This window comes from Spea bombifrons, chromosome 2 (assembly GCF_027358695.1).
Source record: "Spea bombifrons isolate aSpeBom1 chromosome 2, aSpeBom1.2.pri, whole genome shotgun sequence".
NCBI classification, from domain to species: Eukaryota; Metazoa; Chordata; class Amphibia; order Anura; family Pelobatidae; genus Spea; species Spea bombifrons.
This window is the reverse complement of record NC_071088.1, coordinates 19711784-19739774: the sequence shown is the minus strand read 5'-3', so window position 1 is coordinate 19739774 and position 27991 is coordinate 19711784. Positions and strand designations below refer to the sequence as shown.

At 40.2% G+C, this 27991-nt stretch overlaps 1 protein-coding gene across 1 annotated transcript; it reads left to right on the top strand.

Annotated features, from left to right (window-relative positions):
• The first annotated feature begins 9 nt into the window (after positions 1 to 9).
• Positions 10 to 27630, top strand: CPD (carboxypeptidase D). The gene is made up of 21 exons (XM_053457028.1): positions 10 to 1027; positions 2476 to 2723; positions 10000 to 10142; positions 11908 to 12077; positions 13578 to 13930; positions 14310 to 14501; positions 15406 to 15573; positions 16304 to 16413; positions 18216 to 18318; positions 18961 to 19103; positions 19187 to 19356; positions 19700 to 20017; positions 21023 to 21218; positions 21998 to 22133; positions 22683 to 22832; positions 23038 to 23133; positions 23221 to 23285; positions 23397 to 23528; positions 24961 to 25146; positions 26013 to 26112; positions 26787 to 27630. The coding sequence occupies exons 1-21, from the start codon at positions 234 to 236 to the stop codon at positions 27011 to 27013; spliced, it is 4200 nt and encodes a 1399-aa protein (XP_053313003.1). The 5' UTR covers positions 10 to 233; the 3' UTR covers positions 27014 to 27630.
• Positions 27631 to 27991: the final 361 nt, after the last annotated feature.

Genomic DNA, 27991 nt, shown 5'->3' with positions numbered 1-27991 from the left:
AGCTCCAGATCTTTGCGGAACCTAGTAGCAAAAAGACATCACTATTTATGATGATGACAGTCTCAGAGCCTCAGTGAATGATTCCTCCTCCTATTGGTTGAGCACTGCAGGAGTTACAGCTAAGCGATTACGGATAGGTCAACTTTGCCATACACATGACGGAAGTGGGGCAGCAACTAATGTTTCTTTGTTGATCATTCCACGACTGCCGGGATAGCACCGGAAGTGGGTAAATGAAACATAATCGGAGAAGAAAGCAGTCTTCTCTTGCCGGAAGTGTGGATGAAAGGGCGGAAGCCGGCGTCTCTAAGCGAGTGGGACGGTTGCTAGGCGCAGGCAGGAAGTGGGAAGGTGTTAGAATGACGGAGGTGGCAGAAGCAATGTTAGTTACCTCAGGCAGGGGTAACATGGCGAGCTTCTGCCGCGTTGTGTCTTTTCTCCCCGTTATTCTGTTTGTCACTAACTTATTTCCCTCGGTACTCCCGGCCCACATCAAAAAGGCCATGGAGGAGACGCATGAGACCTATAACCACTATTATAACTACCAGGAATTGACGGAGTTGCTTCATGCGCTTGCCGAGGACCACACAGACATCGCACGGCTCTCTAGTCTGGGGCATTCAGTAAAAGGCCGGGAATTGTGGGTCATGAGGCTGACAGCCGAGCCGGACGCAGTTCCCGCGGACCGGCCCCAGTTCAAGTATGTCGGTAATATGCACGGGGATGAGACGGTGTCCCGACAGGTGCTGATCTACTTAATCCAGCACCTTGTAGAGGGGTACGGCCGCGACAAACGCATCTCCCTCCTCCTTAATACCACAGACATCTACATTATGCCCAGCCTTAACCCCGACGGCTTCGAGACAGCCAAGGAGGGCGATTGCAGAGGAGAGAGAGGTGGAAGGGAGAATGCCAATGATAAGGACCTCAACCGCAGCTTCCCTGATCAGTTCTCCCCGGGGCACCAACCTGACGCTAAGGAGGTGCCTGAGACAGTCGCTATGATTAAGTGGATCCTTGAAAACCGGTGAGTTGCACTTTTTTAAGAGCTGTCATCACTTGGTAAAAGTTGCTTGGATCGGAGTTTGCCAGCTCGGAATTCGATCAGTGGGGGTTGTTAGGAAGCGAACGCTGCCGCTTGCCTGGTTCTGTTCGCGTTAGTACAAGTGAATGGGTCCGGAAAGCCAGAAATGGCTATAGCTCATGAAAATGTAAACGTTGGGAAACATCGATGCTGAAATTCTGGTTTATACGAACGCAAAGTTCCTCTTATTGACGGTGGCCTCGATGTCTTAAGTTGGCCATTTACAGCCAGGAGGGAGGCTATGGATCGTCTATACAGGTGATGCTGTCTGAGATACACGGCTGCGCTCGTTGCAATGAATGGTACTTTAGCAGAGGATTACCTTAGAGATAGTAGAAGTTGATGCCATTTTTTGGCAGGCATATAAAAACTGAAGACTCCATTTTTACTGGGGCTAATACAGCAATATGTTTGTTATCTTCTAGGTAGTACAAACCTTATCTTTGTTACATTAGGACAGCTGTCTCCAACAGGTAGCTTACCAGATGTCAGGGAGTAAAGCCATAAAATGCTCTGCATTCTTATTAATTAAAATAAAACATTCATTTCAATACATTTTGAAGGAGCTCTCAAAATGTTTTATATTTATTACCTCGTTAAGGCAAAGGTAGGAGATCCCTTTATTAAAGATACAAATTGCTGTCATTCCATCCTTTGGTATGGTCCCCAAATATCCGACCTCAAGCAGCTAGACCGGTTTGCCTTTTTAAGGTTTGTATACATATGTAAGGTTAGCCGGAAAATAGAGCAAAACAATCCGCCATCTAAATATAAGAATGGGTACATTAAATAAAGTGTTGCTACTTATTTCCTTGCTTTGTAGTATTGTGCAGCTCAAAAACTGAAACAGCGATCAGTTAACACAAACAAGCTATTTACGTTTACTTGTTTTGTGGCACTTTTCTCTTAAAACGGACTCTAAAGGCACATGTTTAGAAATAAAATTTCACGTATATATTGTACTTGGCAAGTTACTAGCAAAGCTAAACTGAATCATTATTTCTATTCTTACTTTAATCTATCTATATATATTTTTTTTTTGTTTTGTGCAAACCAAACTTCTGTGCTGTTGTGGACCTTTCCTCCAGTCTCCTCCAGTGAGCAGATTCCTTAAGTCACCAACCTGCAGCTCAAAATGTTTTCTTTAAAATGAAAGTTTCCCACCTTTTATGACGGACCTGATTTTTTTTTTTTTTTTTTTTCAGTAGAAACATCCAAAATGCTTTTAAATACAATGTATATTAGTAGGATGCGTTATGGTTAATTTAGTTTTTTTTGTATAAAATCCAATGCATTATAATGTTCTAATTTTGTGTTCTCAAGTGCTCTCCTACTCATGTTGGATGTATCTAGCCTATACGATTAAAAACCATGACCCGTTTCTCCTCCAGGTTTGTCCTTTCTGGGAACCTTCATGGTGGCTCTGTGGTGGCAAGTTACCCTTACGATGATTCCCTCACACACAAGCCTTCTGGGGTCTATAGTAAATCATCAGATGACAAGGTGTTTCAATACCTAGCCAGGGCCTATTCTGCGAATCATCCGATAATGAAGACTGGGCATCCTTCCTGCAAAGGCGAGGAAGAAGAAGTCTTTCAAGATGGAATCACAAATGGTGCTCAGTGGTATGATGTTCAAGGTATGCTATAGCAATGTCATTGTCTACTCTTGATGTGGCCAATGAGTTCATCTGCCTCTCTAATTTAGTTGTGCCAAATAGGGTGCAGAACTCGGTGCATTGTTCAGTACATATCTCTATGATTGGATCCCTTGTACACGGGGCAAGAAGGATAATTGTTTCACTGTGCAGAATTCGTGATATAGCTTCATATTCCGGCAATCCAAATCCATCTGACAGTAATTGATTAGGAGCCCAAAGTCTAATGGTGAATATTATTAAGGCATTTTAGAAAGTTTAAACGTTCTTGCAATGCATTGATATACTGTAGATTTATTTGCCTGCTTCTTGGATTATGTGTCCATCATCAAAAAATGCCCCCCGATATTAACTAGTACAGCATAAAATAACCGAAATGGGAAGACATTCTTCATGGGAGAGCTAAGGTTTTGCGGTTTTTTTTTTTTAAATATTTTGTGAATAATGAAGCTTGTGGAAGACCCTGCACATGCGCTCGTACAATTCACAGTTGTGCTAAAGCACAAGCGTTTGGGATGACAAGGCTTTGTATAGTCTAAATATATGAAATGGGAAGGATTTCTATTTTTTGGGTAATCTGTTATTTTTGATGTAACAATCTTATCATAAAATCAGATTCTGTGTCGTATACAGTAGCAGTCGATATTTTACTTAGTTTTGGTGGTGGCTGAAATTAAATTCATCATATAACTGAAACATGGGTTTTTGGGGCAGGTTGTTGTATACATATAATTTGGAGTCACATCTGGCCTTCTAGATTGTCAGTGGAAATTAGTGGTTTTCTTTCTTTCCTTCTTAAAAAGAATAAAGTCCAGTAGATCTGCATTAGATGCTTATCCAGAAGTGTGGTGCTGTCTGCCTCATCACAGATGGCTGCTATTCCATCCTGATTTCAGAGCAGATTGTGGAAGATTTAGTAATAACCGCAATTTGCGGATTGTGTTTAAACGTCAGGTAAGTGTAGATATACAGTGAATCCGCAGTCTGGCATAACACGACTTCATCGCCTGTTCATCTGTAGAGTATCATTTCTGTTGGCAAGAATAGGCCTTTCTGTAACGCCATCTGTTATTCTTCCTGCTTGCTTCAATTTCGGATTACTAATATGTTATAGCTTGGTGTTGACTTTTGCAAACTGGGTGGGACGTTAAGATAACGAAGGCCTCGTACAAAGCAGGATATCCTATAAAAAGGATGACCGGTTCGCAGTTACCGGCCTCTAGTAAATAGTCTGACCCTTTTTATGCTTGAAAGAAGTTTAACTAATGAGGTCACTAAGGCAATTTCTGTTATCACTGCCAATCAGCAACATCCCAGGTAGAAAATATGAGCCGTTTACGTGCACTCTTATCTGAGCTCCATAAAAAAAATCTGGTAGTCATATACCTAACCTTATCAACTAAAGTCTGATGGCATGTTTTCATCTGATCGTAATACTATGTATTTAAAGTAACCCCCCATACACAGTTTGCTTTCCTTAATTCTAGTATTAGAAACTATTAGTTTGGTGCCAGGGTATTACATATTGTCTTATCCGAGCTTGCTACTTCAGTTAACTTATTGTGATGCAGACAAAAATAAAATCTATTATTAAAATCTATCAACTTTACTAGAATTGCCTAGAATAGCCATTTTACTACAGTAGTTAAGAGTTTAACATGAATTACCTACCTTGTTTTAGCCGTGAGTGCAGCGGGGCTCGGGACCGTGTCCCAAATATACCACAGTGGTGTGAAGTATTGCTTCTCTGCTGGGGCACTTAAATTCTGTTATGTTTTAAAAGGAAATTCCTGGATGATCCGTTACAAACAACCCGACTCTAACCCTTTGAGTGCTGTTTTTTATTTATTTATTTTTTTATTTTAATTGTGGGAGCGTGGTGCCGGCCTGTAACAGTCCCTGATCCCTGCATGACAGCAGGTGCTGAGCTTTTCTATAAGCATGCTTGGCACCTGATCTCAGGGATCACCTGTCAGCAGTGGTGTATTTACCTTCAGAGCTGCCCTGGGCCTGACTCAAGGTAGCGCTTCCCACCACCCCCTTCATATCCCGGCGCTCCTTTTTTAAAAGTAAGTGAGGAGTGGAAGGAAACTATGATGGAGGATTGTGCCGGCATCTACCGCACCTTCCCCCTCTATGGTAGATACGGCTAAAACAAAACACACAATCCACAGGTAGTTTTAATGAATTGATTACCTATTATTGTGTCCACCCATCATAAGCACGTGTTTTGTGACCGCTGAGTGGTCCCTGTTGCATACGTCACACACTCACCGCTAGGCAGCTCTAGTACTGGCTCAGTGAAGGTTCCAGGAGCACTAAAGGATGACTTTTAATACACGCACCGCTGCAGGGAAGGCAAAACCAATTCAGACATGTTCCATTACATTTAACGTGGTGCTTGAGATTCGAAAAATGAACCCATTTAATCTCGAAATGAAAAGAATTCCTGTGTGTAGTAATATTTGTTTGCGGTGTGTGGCGAGCGTACAATGAGCCATTCATCAAAAAAGAACATAAATTGAATGCTTTCTTTTTTGTATCTGAAACTTGAGATCTGCTTAATTAAAACGTACAAGCGAAGGGTTCATTGTCTGCATGGCACCCCTGGGAGTGATGATATCTAGGATAAGAAAAGCTCTGCAATTATATGGCTCTGCCATGCGGGGAATAAGGTGGGGTAATGCAAGTAGGCACTAGTACGCCTTTAAACTCTGAATCATTCTACCCTGTAGCACAACGTGTCCTTTTATTTTAAGGAGGTTTTCTCATTGTAACATCACAGATGGATACTTTCAGCTTTCTTTGCTCAAAGGTGCTTCCCGTGAGTTATGTATTCTTATTATTATTATTATTATTGTTATAAATAAATATTATTTATTATTTAGGGGCTTCATTTAAAGGAAGCAAAGTTCAGACAAGCGAGTGGTGTAGCACTGCAGCTTCTCCTAAACGTTTTTCTTTTGACAGGTAAAAGAAAATGCATAATAAGTAGTTTAATATGCATTTCACTGTTCAGAAGGCTGCGTGAGACAATGGAGTCTAAGACAAGACCATGGGCTGACTGATGTCTTTACATCAGGAAATATGAGCAGACTACATGGGCTGAATTGGTTTTATCTGCCTAATATCTGTCAAATGTTACGTTTCCTTTTGAGCGGGACTCAGCCTTTTGTTTCTGTAATTCCAAATTGTATAGCCCTGGAATGTGATGCTCTCTATAAATCGTAGGTAATATAAAGAGCCTTTTTAAAGTAGTCACTTTTCATGAGTTGTGCATTTGGAAAATAACGTTTCCCCATTAAATTCTCTCTCCCCTATTAAAGTTGCTGATTGTCGCTCGTTGGCATAAACATTTGTCGGGGTGAGGGGAAGGCAGAGGTCTTCAAGCCGTGACATTGATTATATAATGCTGCTCCAATGAGACCCAGATCTCTGCTGTCCCGAGATAAAGCCTGAGTTGTAGGTAGCTTGAATAAACGTACCAAATGTGGCAAAAACCCTGATAGTCCGTTCCCCTTTAAAGCTTACAGCCTTTCGAGTCAGGAGGCTGATGGCATGATGTCCCGTGGGCTGTGAATTTGCCTTGTGTACTTGACCTTTAATTATTTGGCAAACAGTCATGTAGCGCATTTAACATGGTTTGACGAAAAATCAAGGTGCAAAGAAAAACTTGTATAAACGTAGGTGTACATAATGGGCGGTTATGTTTAAATGGTGGTTTTCTGTGTAATTCCTTTTTGTCCTCCTTGTCTATATTTACTCAAGCTTGGGAACTGTTTGCCTTGCTTATGAAATGAAAGACGTCTCTTGTATGTTTTTTTTTTTCTTAATTATTTGTCTTGTGACCGGAGTATTGAGCTCGCGTTTTGAACGGTTTCATTGCTATCCCAGTGGATCCAGTTGCAACAGTGCAATATTACGTGTTCCAAGGGCACATTTGCTTAAATCAATCAACAGCCATCTTCCAAATCAAATAGATCTATGCAGATTTGTTGGAACCTGCCGAAGACGGCACATGCTGGTTTTACAATGCTTTGTAACGCTTCATTGAGTTAAGTTTTTTTGTTTTATTTTTTTGTACTGATAGAGCTATTGTGGTACATGGGCCCAGACTTGATAAGCTTTAGTGGCCTGAGAGCCATAGCTGCTAAGAAATATCACTGCTGGTACTTTGAGTGTTTTCTATAGAAGCGTTTGGGCATTATTTGCCAACTTGGGGACAGGCCATGGATTTTTTTTTTTTGCCAGGTCCCCGTGATGATAATATAGGATAATTCAAGGATCTCTTATGATTGATCTAATTTGTGTGTTTCATGTAGAAATTATTATATATATTTTTATATAGCGCCATCATATTTTGTAGCGATGTACAATGGGTAGACAGGACTTACAGAAACAGCAGCCCTTGAGAAATCTTGTAAGCAGGCATGAGAGCTAGAAATCAGAGGAGAGGAAGGAAGGAGATCGTTGGAAGAGCGGAGAGACCGGTTAGGAGTGTATTTAGAGATGAGTGAGGAGATTCCTGGCACATTGAAGTTATGAGACAAGGGTCGTTCAAACTTCAATTATTATTACTCATTCCCTTAGTCAAAAACATGCGGTTACAAGAGGTATTGTGTTGAGCTGAAGATTTCCTTGCATGATAATGCCATTTCTGAACAACTACAAATTGTTCCAACCTGTAAATGCCTTCATGCCTGTTGGTAAAAATATGATTTATGTTCTTATGATCTGTTTTTTTAAAAGTAACCTTCTAAAATACCTCTTATCCTTCAATATAGACATGCTAGAGCATGCTGCTTCTGAAGCATCGGGTACTAGGACTGTTACCATCGGAACGGTATATTATATATACCGCAGGATAAACGCACCCAGATGTGGGATGTCGGTCACTGTTGTGTGAGCTCAGACCTTTTTGGCCTAATAATGAAATTTAGAAGTTAAACTTTTGAATGGCCCTCTTAAGAGCGCATGTCCCCACCACGCTTTCCAGGAAAGCTACATTGATTAAACTACATGTAGGTTGTGGTTTTGTAGTCTATCAATAGTCTATCAATATAATTGTTTAGTGTAAAAGATCAGAGGCGTCCTGAGGCAGACTCCATATTATCTAATGAATTTCATCTCCTGAAGTCTGTACCTTATTGTGAACCCCTCTAAAAATGGCATTAGACCCCCTGGAACGCTGGCGCTTGGTGGCCGTGAGTATGGAGCATATGCCCCCCAGAGCTGAGGAACCCAGACAAAGGTCAATGCATAATTTGGGTTTCTGCAGAATCCCTCCATGCTTTTGCAAGGGTTATTGTGGCAACAAATGATTTGAATTCCGCTTCTCCTGAAAACAGTGACTTACGCTTTTAGGGTATAGGCCACTGTAGGTGCAGTTTTTTCTCTTTAACTAGATACAGGGTACCAAAAGGGATAATGTGATCATAGCAGGTGGGGTACCAGCAGACGTGGCAGGGGTCGGTTCCCAGGCTAATCTGAGCGGGTTGTAGCCTGTTGTGGGATTTTATAGTTTGGGGTGATAGAAGTAGAAACAATAGTCGTACATACAAAAAAGGTTTAAAATCAGTGTTAAGAAGGTGTCTTTGTACGTTTTCAATAGGTTTATTTAATCTCGCTCTCTTTTACCCGTAAAACCCTACTATGTATATTTCAGTTATTCTTGAACTTGACTGGAACCAGTAATTCTGCAAAGTGAACGTCTGCGCCCCGAACAAAGTGCTAACTGCAACTAAAACTGTGCAAAAATCCACATCAATATAGCCATTAGCAAGAAAAAAAACCCACAAACTACACGACACCACCCTACAAGTTACAAAACCCCTTTTGTTTCTGATAGATTTTCTTGTGCTTTGTTAAGCTAAAACAATCCGCTGCTTTGTGGCTGCCCGGCGGTTCAGGCACGCCGACCATTACTGCCCCGTCCTAAGCTTTGAATTGGGGTCATTGTTACGTCGCAATGGGTGGCATGAAAGAGAAAAAAATCAATTAGGACCTGTTCAAATATATCCCTTTAAACCCCCCCGGCGAAGATAGAGAGAATGTCCAGGTATTTTAAGTGTTTTATGAATCATTTAATTTTAAGATTTCATCTCGCTGGTGACATTTTCCCGTCACGCATTGCGTCACCTTTAAGAAACACAATCTTCCACACGCCGGCTCCATTTTAATGACATTGGGCTCCATTGTCCTATTTTGTTTTTATTACATTTTTTTCCTTTGTCAACCGAATACCTCCTTTTGGGTTCCTGCTCCTGAGCGTGGCATCACGTGTCAGGCTGCCGACTTTAAAAGGGTAAGGTTATAACGTCGCTGCATGGGCCGTTATATTAAGACCCCCATCTTCTCTGCGTTGGCTTGTGCACAGTTCCCCCTAAGTATCACATTAGACGGGGCAAGTCGGAGTAACGGTGACTGTCCTGGGAATTTTGGAAGCCATTGATTCCCTTCCTGTAATTATTAAAAGGGCTGACAGTCTGTGGCCCCCAAACACCCTCACCAACGACTGCATATTCACTCACTTAGTAAGCACTGATGCATATGGCTTTTTATTACGAGGATCACAGATATGCTTCCATGCCTCTCACCTTTTTCTTTCCCCGTGAGGAAAGTGTTTCATTTGATGAGCAGGGCTTCTTTGGCATTACCAACATATAACCGACAACAACGGCAGCCTGCAGATAAATGAAGTAAAACGTTACGTTATATTTCGCAGTCACGTATTTGTTTTCCCCTTTGACCGCGTGAGGATATTTGAATGCTGCCGGACGTGTCGTGGTGAATAGTTTGAAATGGATGTGATCAGGGAACACCCTCAGCACTGTCATTTCACATATAATGCTTTTCAGAATGTCTCCTTGTAAATATAACCATTCAAAGTGCACAACATTGACTCGATTATGTGAATATTCGTAAGAATATGGAGAAATGTATGCGTTAGACTGATAAGACATGAAAAAAGCACAGTGCAGTGTATAAGGAAATGTAGCACTATATGTATCTGTATATTATAGGGAATGATTTATTTCCTCTTCCGGTAGATTATATGGTAAGTAATTATAGAAGTCATTGGCCAAACAGATCTGATGTGATATTGTGGTCTTGCCCAACAAGCTTTAGGTATTACCTGTATGCAAAGTAAATACCGCTAAAAGTCAACGTGATTCATAGTTTTTCACAAGCCTTTCATATCCGTCACATACGATGTTCATATATTCATCCTAACTGTGTCTCGTGTACTTTTTTTCAGGCGGCATGCAAGATTACAATTATATCTGGGGAAACTGCTTTGAGGTGACGTTCGAGTTATCCTGCTGCAAGTATCCAATGGCATCCGAACTTCACAAGGAGTGGGAAAACAACCGGGAGAGTCTCATGAAATTTATGGAAATGGTAAAATTGTCCTATAAATTATATGGATCACATGGTTTTTGATAAAATTGGTTACAGGATAATCCCTCTCTGTATGCTTCTGACCGAGCATTCCCATAATGTCTGCCGACGTACCAAGTGCCGCTAAAAAGTATTTAACGAGAAATGTATGCTGATAGAGTATACGGCTTCCTTACAGAAGGGTTAAATTCAGCACCTTTATCTTACCTGCTGCTGGATACAGGCATACAGGATGCTTTTGGTAATAAGAAACTATCTTTTAGGATTTTGCACCAATGTTGGCCAAACCATTACTGGACTGAGTTCAGTTCTACCGCAGATAAATATATCCCAGTTAAACAGAAATCCACTTTTGAACAGCAGTGTGACCTTGTGGGATAAAATGGATATATTATGTCACATTGAATAACGGCGATACAGAACGTCACCGTAATACAAAGTGTACTGCAGCCTACGGAGGAGCGAGACGCGTTTCTCCGGTTAATGAATCCAGCCTATTAAATTGGGAATTTACAGACTAATAACTGGGTGCGCAAAGATTCTGTCTCAATAATAAGCGTGCAGTATTTTGGGCTGTTTATTGCTTTAGTTCCTTTTGTGGAATTAATGTTCAGTGGAGGCTATTGAGAGAAGCGCCAAGCGGTAAAGCATGGCTGCAGCTTTACGTCGGCTGCTATTGTGATTGCACCACAATTAAAACCGGCGCGGTAAACGTTATGTACTCCAGGGCAGATCCTTAAAGCAATTCCCGAAATGCTTTTAAAACTTTTAAATGGTTTTAAACCTTTTTATCATCACATAGTTTTAACCTGTACTGCACAGAAAAGAAAGTTTGCGTACTTTTTACGTTCATACAGCCACCGTAATGTAGGTGAAGCCGGTATTTTGGTGATGATTTTAAAAAATAAACGTAAGTAATGGTCAATAAATGTATTATTTACTCACGTTATTTGTGTGCCACCGGGAGCAAACATCTTAAATCCCTGTTATGGCTGTTTCTCTCCATTAACCAGTTACTGCCCCTATAGGGAAGATCAGGGCGGGTTGTCAGATTATATACGAGCTCTGCCACATTTTTCTTTCCCCTTTCGATTGATCTGCAATGTATGTCTGGAGGGCCGTGCTTTCACTGATATGTACATAGGAAAGGTGCATTAAAGGAAAGGAGGGACGTGTTACACATAGACCTTTAACATAATTAACGACTCTAATGTATTACGCTGATTCTATCATTACTTGGAGATTTTCTCAGGCCTTAGATAAAGAGATTAGTTACTGGTTGTACACGCCTAAAGTCATTTGCCACCACTGATCCTTGTCAGAAAAGATGCATCTTAATGTACACGCTCACTTTGCAGGGGTGTCGGGTGTAGTTTTCTAGTAATAAAAAAGGTTACTGTGTACTGTGGAAAAAGTACCATTGTAACGTTTTTAATGTTTTTGTGGATATACAGGTGTGGTTGGATAAGAGACTTTTATGCCTCTGGGACTCTAGGAAGGTAGTATAGGATTGCACTTATACATGGATACTTCAAGCTTTTCTTTATTAATGTAGATAATGGATGATAGTAAAGGTACGATTGCCATCTTGAAGTAGGATTTTCTTATGTGGACATTGAATTGGTATCTAATGGGGGACTCTCTGCTGTAATATGCATTAAAGTGCATATGATCTCTGTAGTGTCTTTTTTTTTCTGTGTTTCTGTCCATAATATATGTGCTATCCTTTCTGCGATATGTTAATTCTCTGTTTTGTTATGTTTAGGTGCACATCGGAGCAAAGGGGTTTGTGAAAGACTCCGTTACCCAGAAGGGATTGGAGAACGCTACCATCTCTGTCACGGGGATTGATCATAATATCACATCTGGCAAACTGGGGAACTTCCAGAGGCTGCTAGCTCCTGGGAAGTATGAAATCACTGCATCGGCCATAGGGTAAATATGCTCTTAAAACCATAGCGTTTAATAGATAAGGTTTGATTTATTGCTCAGATGCCCAGTAGCACAAATACTATTGATTTTCACAGGCCCCCAAAAATTGCATAAAAGGCTTTGTGGTTGAATATAGAAGAGGTGAAGGTAGAATTTGTACGGCATTGAAACGTTGGAGGTGCTGCTAAATGTGAGCTACACCCCTGCCTTCTAGTTTGGGCTATTACTGGCCTCTTGCTGGAAGGGAAATAATTCATGTATATCTATGGAAAACCCCATGTGTTCTGGTGCTTTTTACTTTGAGGAAAAAAAAAAACATGTCCTACCGTGTTTGACAAGAAAGAAACTTAAATCTGCTCGGTGGTGTATTGTGGGTGTGATGTCACCACATAAAGTGCTCACTTCAGAATAAACTGGCTTGGCGAATCCTCCACGCTGCCCACTTTAACTTCTGTTCATGACAGTTTAGATAAAACATAAGAGGCAGAACAAAATGTAACAAATATTAAAAAAGAATGGAAGTCCGATGTTTAGGTTTTAGAATGATGCTAAAAGTATAGGTTATTAGAACATAGTATACGTCAGGGCTTGACAAATTTGTTGGGAATCTAGACGCCAGGTAAAAAAGTTAGGAGCCAGGATTTTTTAATGGATCAGGAGTGATCTGATCATCATCAGCCCACTTACTAAACTCACAGCGTTTGACCTGGAAGCACACTGGACTTCCAGGTCAAGTGCTGTTTTTTTTTTTATTATTATTATTTTTTTTTAACTCTTTCGATGCTGATGTTCGATTGGAGCACAGCATTGACTGATATTTAGTCCCCACAAGCCACTATTGCGGCATTGAAGGGGTTAACACTGCACTGTCGCTCTCAGGCAGCAGGGGGGTGTTGGGGCTCGTCTCCACACTCATGTGGAGACCGAAGAAGCCTCTCCCCTGTCCCTGAAGCAGACCACCAGCAGCAGAGCCCCGTACAAAACGGGAATTAACCCCTAAATGCCGCGATCGCGGCATTGAAGGGGTTAACGCTGCACTGTTGCTCTCATGGAGCGATCAGGCAGCGGGGGGGTGTTGGGTCAGGTCCCCACACTTGTGTGGGGACCCAATCAACACACAACCCCCTTCCCTGAAGCTGCCTGGGGCAGCTGAAAACCCGATTGCTGGTTTTGCAGCAACTGCGTTTTCAGCCTACAGGCTCACTCCATGGGAGGGATCTCAGGCTCAGGGGCGGGCTCTGAGTGGCTGTGCTGTCTGCTGTCTGCTGTCTGACTCCTGGGCAGACAGCAGCAGCAACGCCCTCGTGTGGTGACTCAGCCTCTTACATCCACAATTTTTTCTGGATGTAAGAGTCTGACAAAACCTAGGTGCCAGGACAAAATTCTCTGTCGCCATGGCGACCTGGCGCCTGGGATTTGTCGAGCCCTGGTATACGTAATCTGCATGTGTAGCTGTTACTTCAGAAATATTTGCATTTGTTCTGTACTCGTATCTTTTCCCAGGTACCTACCGCAGACTATAAGTGATGTTGAAGTAAAAGAAGGACCAGCAACAGTACTTGATTTTTCATTACATCCTACTGTATCAATCACACCCTCTGATGGGCAGGAGACGACGGATAGCCCAGTATCTGTCACTGAGTCGTCCATGGAAACAGAAAATCGCCCTCCTCGACCAAAGACCATCCAGCCACGAGATTTCCGGCATCATCACTACCCCGACATGGAGATCTTCCTTCGCAGATACAACAACGAATACCCAAACATCACGCGTCTGTACTCCGTGGGCAAGTCTGTGGAATCCAGGGAGCTTTATGTGATGGAGATATCTGACAATCCAGGTCTCCATGAGCCAGGTAACGGCTACCTTTGCAATCTGGAGGCTAATTTATCAAGGACAAATCTTTTATAGAGTTACATGTTTTCAGCCTGTGTGACATGTTACACTGTTATTTGTCAGAATCAGAATCTATACTGAACTAAGGGGTAAATTGATTCCTCTCAAGATGATACCTAATCAGGATTGATACACATACTTCATTTTAATATGCTTTCTTAGTGACTGCTTGAATTATTTCATATGCTATTAAAGGTTTGTACACTTATTAATTGCCTGGGGTTATTCTCCAGCCATGCTTAGCAGTATTAATATAAAGAATGCCTGTAACGGCAGGTAAGAAAAACATTGCTACTGACTACTGACTCTCTACTGACTCTCATTTTTCTTTGATATAGGTGAGCCGGAGTTTAAGTACATTGGAAACATGCATGGCAATGAAGTGGTCGGTCGTGAGTTACTTCTGAACCTCATTGAGTATCTCTGTAAGAACTATGGAACTGATGCTGAGGTCACGCAGCTGGTTGACACCACTAGGATCCATATCATGCCGTCTATGAATCCTGATGGTTATGAAAAGTCACAAGAAGGTAAGAGAATTACGTTTTATTGACGTTGCCCAGGCAATCTGATCCATCTCTTCAATATAACTTTTTTAGTTTTATACATATTTTAATATTTATCCTACATCATCATTACAATCATAGTATGTATGTTCCTTTGGCGCTATGATATCTCTTGTTTAATTGAGTAGATAAATGTTTACCAAATATTGTTTAATACAGAGGTTCCCAAACCTATTTGGCTTACTGCCCTCCCACTGGGAAATCTACCTGGATCGTTCCAGTGCCCCCCAGGGGGCATTATCGCCCACTTTGGGAAGCACTGGGTTATAGTTATAACTTGCATTTTGTGCGTGTGTTTAGAAAGTAATGTAATTACTACAACTTTAACTCTGTTATACAACAGGTTTAACATGTACAGATGTTTTTGTTTTTCAGAAATGTCTTCTTTCTTTATGCTTCCATCTCCCCCTTTTTTATGCAGTGCACCCAATGCTTCTACTGCCCCTCATCGTTACAGCGCCTCCGGGGGGGGGTGGTATTGTCCACTTTGGGAAGCACTGGTTTAATAATTGTTTGTAGAAGAGCTTAACGGTGCTCTGGGAGCTGTAGGTGAACTCATTGAAGATAGTTTGATGTGCGTTTACGTATATAAATGGATAGCTGCCACTTGAGTATTAGAATATTTTGATGCATGGTATAGTATTTTATTAAGTCTTATTCTGCTGTGTTTGTATTTGGTCGGTTGGGTAGATTATTTAATAGTTGATTTCTGAATGTACTCCAGAGAACTAGAACAACTTCAGCTTCTATAATGTTTTGTTTTTTTTTTTGTTCCCAGGAGAAATTTTTTTGACAATTATCTTTAAATTACTGTTCTCCAGTTACAGTAGGGACACAAACTAAACCTTGTTAATTGCATTTTGTTCAGGGGACCGTGATGGTGTAATTGGCAGGAACAATAGTAACAATTACGACCTGAATCGTAACTTCCCCGACCAGTTTTTCCAGATCACAGATCCTCCACAACTTGAGACTTTAGCGGTTATGAACTGGTTAAAAACCTATCCATTTGTCCTATCTGCGAATCTGCATGGAGGTATGGAATTTTATTATTTTTCTTATGTAATGTAATTTCTTCACCCAATTTCTTCACTCTATTCATAGAGGCCAAAAACAGAAATGATGCAATTTATTAAAAAAATTATGGGTGAAGACGTGACTGTCCTCACGTGATTCTTTAATAAATTCATGTCAACAATGATGTAATAATTGAAAAGATATTACTCCACCCTTCAACTTTCTATTAACACTTGTTAATGTTTCATGAAAACATGACCTAGCTATTTTGACATATATTTCCAATAGCCTATATCTGGAAGAAAACAAAAATACAGGGCCCGGGTTTTTAACTTGGGTAGGAGGCAGAGGTCTATGGAGCTTCTAGCACAGACTTCCCCACTAAGAGCTCAGTCTCCTGTTTGTGAGCGCTGGGCTATGACATCATATCTCAAGCCGCAGGTCACAAGCAGACAACCAATGGAGGCGTTGGGTGGGTTCTGTGCTGTAAGGTGCAGATGGGCTGGGATGTGCCCACATACGAGTTTGGGCTTCATCATGTTTTAACATGGCACTGTGTACCTGTATGGCCACAAACACATCCATTTACTTATTCTTAAAATAAAATCTAGTAACATAATTTTGCTGCATCTCCAGACACAAAAAAGCTAAACTTTACTTTATTAGTAAGAGCGCAAAGATTCCAAGAACTTTTTCTTTTTTCCCTATTCTGTATGGTTTATCAGTGTGTGTTTCTTTTTTGATGTCAGGCTCCCTTGTAGTTAATTACCCGTACGATGATGATGAGAAAGGTGCGTCCATGTACAGTAAATCCCCAGATGATACTGTGTTTCAGCAACTGGCTTTGGCTTATTCTAAGGTAAGGATTAGCGCAGCCATGCACAAAGCGGAAAGGGGTTGTGTACACGTGTTCATTACGCATACATTGGAGATAGTCCTAATATTGTTATGGTTTTAATATAATTGTTTAAATCCAGCATTTACTGTAATTGTGAAAATTGCCTATTTTATGACCAATTTTCTTTTAAGGTTACTTGGATGTACATTGTGCTCAGCATTTTACAGTGTAAAAAGAATGGCTAATTAATGAAGAAACACTTCATATATAGCAGCATGAGATATAGTGAATTATAAAGCAGCTGGCAGATACAGATTAAATGCGTACTTCAGGGAAATAAAATATTCCACTGCCACAACTTATCTGACAAGTATTTGACAGCTGCTTTCAAAACTAAATGGGGTAGATGTTGGTATTTATTAGTGCTGCTAGTGTATGTGTCTGTGTATATACATGTATGTGTAATATATATATATATATATATATATATATATATATATATATATATATATATATATATATATATATATATATAATATTAAGTAGGGCAATGACTGTTCTACCTTTTTTAATTGTTTCAAGAAGCCCTGATTGACAACTGCTAACAACAAAGAAATTGTCTAGCGCAGTCTCCATGTTGTGGCAGTGTATGGAACTGAACTTTGAATTCATTCCTTGTCCAACTTTCGTATAACATGGATGAGTTTAGAAACTATTTTGTGTGGTTAGATAGCCTTTCGTTTAATTCTGTAGTGACAATGAATTACATGTGAAGTTCCTTCTGAAGACCTGTATAGGAGTAGAGGCTTCCTAATGTGAAGTGGCAGCTGTGCAGTGTTATCATACAAACCAGGTTCCCTGGCACATTAGCAGAAACAACTTACATTAGCTGCTCCTTGCCTTGAGTATAGAAAATAAATGGGTACACACCAGGGCTCGACAAACGTCGGCGCCAGAACGCCATGACTAGAAATCACTTCCTGGCACCCAGGGTTTTGCAGGGCTGCCATCATGAATTCAGTATAGTGATTGCTGTGAGGTGCCCGGCGGGGTCACATAATGCACGCTACGTGACCCCACTGGATGCCCCATGCTGGACAGGCAGCGGCGTGGCAGGTGAGAGGGGTAATAGTGTATGTGAGTGTGTGCACTATAGTGTCACTCTAATGTATATGTGTGTATACTGTAGTATCAGTCTGTGTGTGCTATATGTATAGTTCTATAGTTAGTGTGTGCGTGTGAAGTGCCAGATTCAGTGTGCTTGTGTCCATATTATTAAATATGTATAGTGTTAGCCAGTGTGTATGTGTATGAGAGTGTGGTGCTAGCGCCTGTATGGTGTTTGTCACAGTATGGCATTAGCATGAGTGTGTATGTCAGCATATTGTGTCGGAGTGTGTGTGTTGGCGTATGGTGTGTACATGAGCGTGTAATGGTAGCTCGTGTGTGTGACTGTAGTGTGTTAGTGTTTGTGAGCATAAGATGTGTGTTAGTTTATGGCTAAGCCTGACAAACCCGCGTGTCAGGTTGGGTAATATATGAAAATAAAACCATGATTGGGGGAAGAAAAAAAAGCTGGCTCCTAGATCCTAGCTAAATATTGTTTACTTACTCTGGCAAACTTCTGCTGTAGAGGCCGTCTCATTCTTCTGTGCAGCGGGATATCATGACATGTTATGTTTATTTTCAGCTTAAACTATTACAGAGATGTAAAGGGGTAGATCAAACAGTGAAGACCCCCCGTCACAAGAAAACTCCATGCCATCAAGCTGTTTGTGGGTTAATAATAACAAAATGAACGTTGCTTTTCCCCTTGCTTTCAGGAAAACAAAAAGATGTTTAAAGGCAGTCCATGCAAGGAAATCTACCCACAAGACAATTTCCCACAGGGTATCACAAATGGCGCAAACTGGTATAATGTTCCAGGTAAGGGTTACGCTTCTGTTTGCAGAGTTTCACTTCCTGTAATACTTGGATATTGGCCTGAGATGGGATGAAGTAATCAGTAATTTGTTTGAAGTCTTATTTAGTTTTCTTACACCTTTAATTTAGATGAACTGTAAATGCAAAGAGCACAAAGAAAACTATTTTCTGTTCTTAAACCATAAAGAGCTTTTGTAGATTGAGGTTTGTACAGCTCCCAATTGGTTTACGAAGGAAGCCTTTTTTTCTGAATGCTACCTGGCATATGGGGTTTATCCTGCCCTGGCTGACAAATTATTCATCACATCTAATCTAGAGTCATAATTTCTGGCTACCAGACGCACCGAGCAGGGGGTATATCTTGAAGCAAAGTTCTGCCAGTTCACCTTGGACAAATGCCTGCTAGTTCTCGAGTATAGATACTTAGAATAAAGAAAATTATTATGGGTACTTTTCTTCCAAGGTCTAAGCTGCAACATTTTTTATGTATGTTTTTTCTTCTGCAAGAGACATAGTATAGTTTTTGTTTACCATGCACTTTAAAATGTGGCCAGTAGATGGCACCACAGATTGTCTAACATTTGCATTTTCCTCAATGTATAGATTAATAGGATAAAGTTAATTTTGTACCTTTGCCCTACCCAGGTGGAATGCAAGACTGGAATTACCTTAACACAAACTGCTTTGAAGTGACCATTGAGCTGGGGTGTGTGAAATACCCCGTGGCATCAGAGCTTCCAGCTTACTGGGAAAGCAACCAGCAATCGCTGATTTCATTCATTAAGCAGGTGAGATAAGGCTAGCGGGCTTTGTTTCCTTATCCTCATTGCAGGGGAGTTCACACGAGGCTAAAACTTGTTTTTATCTTCAGGTGCACAAGGGCATCAAAGGATTTGTACTTGATGCAACTGATGGAAGCAGCATCTTAAATGCTACTATTAGCGTAGCAGACATCGATCATACTGTCACGTCAGACAAGGCTGGGGATTACTGGCGACTCTTGGTTCCAGGGCAGTATAGAGTTACAGCTTCTGCAAGAGGGTAGGTATCACACGCTGAGCCCATAGTCATAGTCATCACACGCTTATTAGATGAGAAGGCTGCTCAAGTCATTTACACCCTCACACCCCAGCCGGACTCATTGAAGGTCTGCTGATGGCTTCTGTGAGCTCGTCATGTGGAGGTCTCACAAACTTGCAATTTTGTTATTATTAAATTTAGCGTTTAACGGAAGTTTAAAGGTACATCCATGCAGAGTATTACTGTTACTTGAGAATTTAAGTTACACGAGACATGCGGCAGCAGGGAATGTTTTATACACTGACTTGTACGCTCACTCTTGTAGCACAGCTAATTTTGAATTCAAATGCCTTTTTTGCTTCAGGTACATGCCTGTTACCAAAACTGTGAATGTCACAGAAGTAGATGCCGTTGTATTAAACTTCACCCTTGCTCGTTCTGGAGCTGATTTCCACAAAGAAGAAAGAGGAAAGGTAGCAGTAATAGAGTCAGAGACGCCCGATCCTGATACAAAGGAGTTTGAAAAACTAATCAAAGAACTTTCAGATGAAAATGGAATGAACCGCTTCCTGCTTTCCTCCTCTGCTGATATTGATCTGTACCGTTACCGGAATTACATGGACCTCTCCCAGTCACTTCGTGGACTAAACCTTAACTACCCGCTCATCACAAATCTGGCCAGGTAATGTGTAGACCCACTTCCAACATAGAAGAGTAGTACGTGTTAACTTCTGTGTCCTGCAGTTCATGGCTTTCTCTTTTAGAAAAATGTTGCAAGTAAAGTGAATTTGTTAATAGCTGCTTACATTGTTACTAGTCATCTAGATACAAGATCCATACAAATGTTGAAAATAGTTTGTCGAAATCTTTCAGTACGTTCTTGGGAACTGCATATGGTATAGTTCTAAACGGGTATAATATTTTTGGTATTGAATACGCTTTGAGTATGTTTATACGTCCTAACCATGATAGCTCTATTTTATTCCAATTAGAGGTTAAGCCTTTCATTTCTTCTAATAAGGCGCCAACATTTAAAGAAGTTATGTCTGATAAGTTTTTACTCATTTTAATACCTAAATATTCAACTATGTTCTGAGTTTTAATTGCATTATTTCCCTCAGTAGGAGATCTTTGTTGGATTTCGTTCAAATTTTGATACTTCTAAAAAGAGTTTAATTCCTCTATTAAGTGCTTTGGCCAGCCGCTAGTTGACATAGAACAAATATTGCATTCTGACCATTGGCATGGATTTTGAGTAACAGAATGCAAGGTGGTGCTAGTGTCATATCTCCTGTTCCTTACACTGAATGTTATATTATGTTTTAAAGATCTGACACCCACCAAGCTACCAATTCCATTAAATCGGCAGCTTTATAACAATTAATCTATGAAAATCAGGGTAACATGCATACAGTCATGCTACTCCCGCATCCCGGAACTACGAGAATGGAATATAATATTCAATTATACATGATATTCATGTAATTATAACCTGATGTGAAGTCCGCTTCCAGGGGAAATCGCTGTTGTGATTCTTAATGATCATCTCCAGCATTTGCGGAATTTGCTAGAAATGCCCCTTTGTCTTTGTGAAGCACGTGTTTTGCTTCTAGCATATTTAATCGTATGCACTATGCACTCACCCTGAAATGCATTTTAACTCTTGGTTTAATTTTTGCTTCTTAAGTTTGGGCTCAAGTGTTGAATTTCGTCAAATCTGGTCCCTGGAAATCTCCAATAAGCCGAACCGCTCTGAGCCCGAGGAGCCGAAGATCAGGTTTGTCGCCGGTGTTCATGGCAATGCTCCGGTTGGCACTGAGCTCCTGCTGACGTTTGCAGAGTTCCTGTGTCTAAACTACAAAAAGAACAGCGCAATCACTAAAGTGAGTTGTTCTTAAAATTTCACTAAAACCAAACTCCTAAAGAACATGCAAATGTAAAAGCGTCAACTTATAACAGCTCCAAAAACAGTCAGAATGTTTGTCTGGCGCTTGTAAATATTTATTGACCTCTGGCATATATGTATTAAATGTTTACTGTGAGATCCTCATCATTGTCCTGGAGGGTAATACTTAAATGCATAAAGTTAGCGTGTCCATGCATATTCTTTACATGATACGTAGAATACAAACCAAGTTTGAGATGCTCACCAAGAATGGGCAGCCGCTTCATGGCCTACAGAGCATCCCCACTTGGGAGCAGTTCAAGCTTTAGCCATTACAGAAGAACAATTCCCATCAACGTTAGTCTGATCCTGCCACAAGGGAATGTGAGGCAAATATGTTTCGGTCTTCATGGGACGCGTCAGTCGGGTCCGGCTGTTATCCCTCTAGGCACAAGAAAGTAAAAGGAGCTCCACGTCTGGACTCGCCTCTCCGCTTGGGGTGAACCCCACGAGATCCCGATGTGTAACATGCCATACAAACCGCAATCTCAAGTTTGTTTAGTATGGCTTTTACAAGGAATGGTGCAGACTTATTGTTTGTTACCACCGCAACATTTACCCTCTCTTTAAAACTCGCTTTCCTAGTTTTCTCTGGAAACGTACGTGCTATTCCAGTTAAAGAGCCAGTTACGAATGCTCCTCACAGCAATACCATTTTTTCTAAACATTTATTATATTATAAATATATTATTTTTACATTTCCTTTGTTTAATGTAGCTTATAGATCGAACCAGAATTGTAATTGTGCCTCTGGTAAATCCTGATGGACGCGAGCGTGCAAAGGAGAAGGAGTGCACGTCGGACGTGGGGCAGAATAATGCAAATGGCAAAGACCTCGACACTGACTTTATAAGTAAGGAACTGCTAGCTGGATGTGTATGTAAACCTTTTCTACTGTCATCTGTAATGTCATCTAGCTTATCTGCCGATAAAGATGGTTATATATAATCATATATTTATTTCAACCAACAACACTTATTACAGATTCTCCAAATCAGTTCCCAAGTCCCCAAGACTTGCAGACTTTCGGAATTTTCTTAATAAGCCATAAGGTTGTCACAGTTTTTGCAGGAATAAACATGGCTTGCACCCCTTCTTTGGTTTGTGAAATAAATAAGACAGCGTGGATAACATCATATTTTTGTGTGTAAATTGATAAACATTTGGCTGAAGAATTGCTGTCATGTGGCATAGTTTTGTAGTTTACTCTTCAGCTTGTCACCGTAGCTCCCTAATCTGCCCAAATATGCTAACAGGGTCATTATGATGATGATAGTTTTTACAGATGAACATTTAGATTAGAGCGTTTCATTGTGACCTGGAGTTGTAATAGCCATTGTAGATAGTTGGCTTATGGCTGACCTAGTCTATCACTGAATTCTTCTGATGTCCATTTTCCCAGGTAATTCTTCAGGGCCAGTTGGAGAGAGGGAAAAAGAAACTAATGCCATCATCGAAGGCCTAATCTTAAAGCAGGATTTTACCCTTTCCGTTGTATTAGATGGTGGTTCTGTGCTGGTCACATACCCGTACGATAATCCAGTACACACAGGTAAGTAAAGGCTTGGAAACGTAGAGATCGTGTATGTCGATAAAATGTACAAATTAGCTTTAATTGTTTATGTGCTAGCATCATGCTAGATCATTATACCCAGAAAACATCCAGAATGTATGTATCATGAGTGCTCACATAATCTATTGGCAAGTAATTGTTTTTGTACCAGATGTTAATTACATGTTTTTTTTCTGTTGAAAAGTGGACCATAAAGAGACTCTCAAACACCTGGCCACTGTCTATGCAATGAATCATCCTCGCATCCACGTGGGTCACCCCGGATGCCCAAACAAGACAGGTTGGTTACATATCTAAGCACATGCTTAAGCTAGGGCGGCGGTTATAGGTTCCTCCTTATTTACTAAAGCTCTTTCTTGTTATATAGATGAGAATATTCCTGGTGGAGTGATCTGTGGTGCTGAATGGAGGGGACACCAGGGCAGCATGAAGGTAATAATGCACGTTTGACTCTTTTAGTATCATTCTGCACTGTGGACAGTATGCTTTGATTTTTCTTTTGACGTTTTTATCTGTTATTTACTGTGCACTATGTGTTTGCAGGATTTCAGCGTCACCCACGGCCATTGTCCAGAAATCACAGTTTACACCAGCTGCTGCCTTTTCCCCAGTGCTGCCCAGCTGCCTCTCCTCTGGAACGAGAATAAAAAAGCTCTTTTCAGCATGCTTGTAGAGGTATGAAATGTAGAGGCTTTTCAGATTATTATCTCTAGTAACTGATGCTCCAGGCTGCGAGGGCTTGTGTGTAAGAAGATCTTGTTCCATATCTCCGTGATCGTCAACCTCTTGTCGGTGTTCACTTTCTATCACCAGTCTCTAGCTTTCAAGTAGAATGCATGGTAATTCTAATTTTAGATAGATGCATTGATTTTCATCGGTGGTTTGAAGTTTCTTCCTGATGGAATTATTAGTATAAGTAAGGTCTTAGTAAAATATGAGCATATATCATTAAAAAGGTTCTCTGTGTGACAATAAAATACTTCCCCTTTGATTTCTTCAAAGAATATAAATTTTTTTCTTAGCAGAGGGTTGTCCACAGCTGCTCTGATTTTATAAAGATTAAACTAAAGGGGGGCTCTAAAACCGTGTGTGCTGATTGCATATAGGAGCATTTAATTGCTCTTCTGGTGCTTAGGTTTGTGATAGCCATAAAATACATAAAATGTAAATCTTCATGAATTTTAAGAAAACTGTCACTACTCATTATTACATGAATAGCTTAAATACTGCAAGATTATGTTGTGATAACTAGTGATTATGGCAACTCATAGAAAAGACCCCACAAAATGAAGGAGAATGAAAGCCAGTGAACATGTTGGCAAAGATGGGGAATGTCAGTCTCTGTGGCAAAGATTAAAGGTCTGAGGTCAAAGGGCATTGGACTGAAACATTTTTATAATGCTAATGGTTCGTATTGACATATTGGGGAAGACCAGTCCGGGCATATGGATACATCAAATTGAGTGTGTTGACATCGGCTTGGCCTTGTTATGGGCAAAAAGTGTCCAGGATTGACATGAAGCCTGAGTGCCTCTAATGCTCATCGGTATGGGAGCACTGTTGAATGAATTGATAAATAAAAGCTTATCCTACCTTTACTAAATAGTTAATTTTACAAAAAAAACCTAGATATTAAATATCTGTAGCATAATTGTAACAAAGCATGATATTTTAGAAGAAATGCCTTGTAACCTAATGCGGTAAAGGAAAAACAAGGCATGTAATTGGAGCAACCACTAACGTAAATGGAAATTGACCGTGTAATAGAGAAACGAGTATTATAAAGGTTTGCATCAATAAATGATAGGAACTGAATACAGCGGCAGTACCTCCTGACAGCGACAGTAGGGACTGAAGTTCTGTGAACTTTCCACAGCAGTGTCGGCAGGCAAGAGCTACTTATCTGTGTTTAACCCCTTAATGACAAAGCCCGTACATGTACGGGCTCAAAATGCATTGTTTTCAATGGGTTTGGGGACCGCCCATTGTCCTTAAGGGGTTAAAGTCATACTTTAGGTAGATGGATCCATTTGCTTTTCTCATGCCTTTAGGTGTAAGTGTATAAAGATAAGAAGGTTCCCTCACAAAAGTTTTTTGGGCTTTCCAGGTACATAAAGGCGTACGAGGGATAGTAAAGGATGAAAGTGGAAAACCAGTACCCAAAGCAACCATCATATTGAATGAAGATGTTAAGGTCTACACCAAAGAGGGAGGATACTTTCACGTTCTGCTTGCACCGGGATTCCATAACATTAACGCCATTGCAGAGGGGTATCAACAGCAGCACACTCAGGTATGGGACAAAACCCTCTTTTTATTACAGTCTGATAGCATTGTGTAAATGCCGTAGCTCTAAAATTGGCTTGGGGAGCATAATGATAAATGACAGTACAGTGGTGCTTCATTGACAATAAATATTAGTACAACGAATAGCCTTTAAAATGGCTATATATGTCACTAAATATATTAAACCAAGGTGTACTTAAACCGTAAGAACTAAAACATCCCAGCTGCTTTTGTACTTCGGTTTCTGGTGTTTTCATCCGTAACAGTTCATTCCTCTACTTGTTTTGGAATATGAACAACTACATTAAACTTACAGTATTTTTTTTTTTTAGTAGAAACTGATATTTTTTTCGTAACTTCTACATTCTTTCCTATGTTGGCCCGGTAAAAGTTATCCACTTCAACTAAAGACTCCTTTTTTCTTGGGCTAATATGTTTTCTTTTCCATAAATGTTGGAGTTCATTCTGCACAAGCTCCAGTACATTGCTAGTTGCATGTATTCTAGTTGAACCTGATGTTCATGCAGTTGCCATTGCCAAATTAATTTGAACTGCAGCAAGGGTTACTGAGTATATGTTCCAAGTATACTTAAGTATGCTTCCTTCTCTCAGTATGCAGTAAAATACATTGGAGACCATACATAACAGACTCAAATGTCCATCTAATAGGTCTGGAGTGGTCCTACTGCATCGTGGGTAATGTATATACCTGCAGTGTGTAACGTATGTGTTTTACAAGGAAGTTATACTGATAAAAGATGCAGCTCTTGCTGTCGTCATAAATTGCATTCTATTAGTATTTTCTTAATCATTAATTATCTGCTTTTTTGTCCTGTAGAAATGTACTTTTTGTAACGCCTTTTTCTGTTTCAGGTTCTTGTTAGACACGATGCAGCCAGTCCTATAGAAATAATATTCAACATGGATAACCGCATTTTTGGGCTGCCCAGGGAGCTTGTTGTAACTGTGGCAGGTATGGCTATAAAATTTTGAATGAGTTACTTGAATTAGTTTAGTAATTTGGGTTGAAACGCTTTACACATAAATATAATAGTGATAGTTTTTTGTTTGTTTGTTTTTTACCTTTTTATCATTGAATTCCCTTTATTTAATTTTGGTTCACCCTTGAAACTATCTCATCCAAGGATTTCTTTTAGTTTAAATGGGTGATTTTTATATGAAAGAGTGTGCCGATTCAAGTTAATCGCCAGGCTTTTTTTAAAAAATAAAAATATCATATTTGTCATTATTGGTCCAAGCAGAGGCAACTGAAATGAGTTGAATACAGCAGTATTCTCACTAGCTTATCTTTTCATTCAAATTTATTTCAGATTATAGGTGAGAATTCCAAATAGTATCTGTAGCAGAATTTTCTAATTGTTTTCATATATTTTTTCTAAACCTTTTGGTGTAATAAAATGCAGTATAGTCCAGCTCTGTAATTTTCTATACCTATTTAAAGTTATGCAAGTTTATATATATACACACACAGAACTTCTGTTTTTTTTTTTTAACCAGTCGGTATGTGTAATCCTGTTAATGCTGGTACACCACAATCTTTCTACACAAAATGTCATTGGATTAATACACTTTAAGAAAAAAAAAAAAAACCTTTGAGCTGAATCTCACCTTGTCCGTTACCTGTAGGTGCCACCATGTCCGCGCTGTTACTTACAGCCTGCATCATCTGGTGCGTATGCTCCATCAAGTCAAACAGGCACAAAGATGGCTTCCATAGGCTGAGGCAGCACAACGATGACTACGAAGATGAGATCCGGTTGATGTCCACAGGATCTAAGAAATCCCTTTTAAGTAACGAATTCCAGGATGAAACCGATACGGAGGAGGAAACACTGTATACCAGCAAACATTGAATATGCAGTACATTTGCTAGCTAGCCTAGGACCAGACATGAGAACCTGGTGCATTTAAACCCTGGCTTGGCTGCAGCAAACTCTCTGTCAGTACCAGCACATTTGCCATTGATCCTTTCTTCAAACTCTCGTGCGACGTGCTCTTCAGTGTTTTGTTCTTTTTCTTTGATATTTTGTGTGTGTCTGGGGCCCATAGTCTGCGTGCAGAATGACTTAAAGGCACCGAACAAGAGCAAGCTGCTGGCATAGCCTCTCCAGACGGACATCTTCAGAGCGGCCGGAGCAGGATACTGACCTTGTTGCAATACTTTGGAGGTACTTCTGAGCCTCCGTATATCTGTCTGTTGTGAAGTCACCAGATGAGAACATTATAAGTGCTGTTGCGTGTTATCTATTGTATTTGGTCCCAGACTTGGCCATATACATTCATTTTTAAATGTATTCCACCAAAAACAATGACATGTTTTAGAAGAGAACGCACTAAATCCTTAAAGCTTTTTATTTACATTGGAATACTGCTATGAGCCTGCGGAACATGCTATGGTTTGTCTGATATGTTTTTCTTCAGGAATCTACAGTAATGAAGTGAATATTCAACTTAAATGTGTAACCTGATATCCATTTTCCCCAGAAACTAGCCCATTCCATTGGCAGCCATTTAAAACACGGAGACTGCCAATGTTATCAATATTGCAATAAGCACACTTTTAAATGTAGAAATGAATTTACTTGCGAATGTCTTCTTGTAAGTATATTTTTTTCCCTAAGGATATAAAGTCTTGATGTATGTTGGAGTAAAACAGGTTGGTGAGGATTTATTGTTTTTTTTTCTATCTCATTCTGAAGGCCATGCTTTGAAAATGCACTACCATTCCTATGGGAATAAATAATACAAAATGGCTGACTCTGCAGTATCCATAATGTATTCCTTATTTTCTTTTTGACCCGGTATTTAATATATGTAAAGCTGCCAAATCC

Bases quoted from the DNA above. Each gene is read 5' to 3' on its own strand.
- CPD (XM_053457028.1), top strand. From the start codon at position 234: ATGAAACATAATCGGAGAAGAAAGCAGTCTTCTCTTGCCGGAAGTGTG. The intron at 23,529-24,960 runs GTATGAAATGTA...TGGGCTTTCCAG, and splicing joins TTTTCAGCATGCTTGTAGAG to GTACATAAAGGCGTACGAGG. The intron at 26,113-26,786 runs GTATGGCTATAA...CGTTACCTGTAG, and splicing joins GCTTGTTGTAACTGTGGCAG to GTGCCACCATGTCCGCGCTG.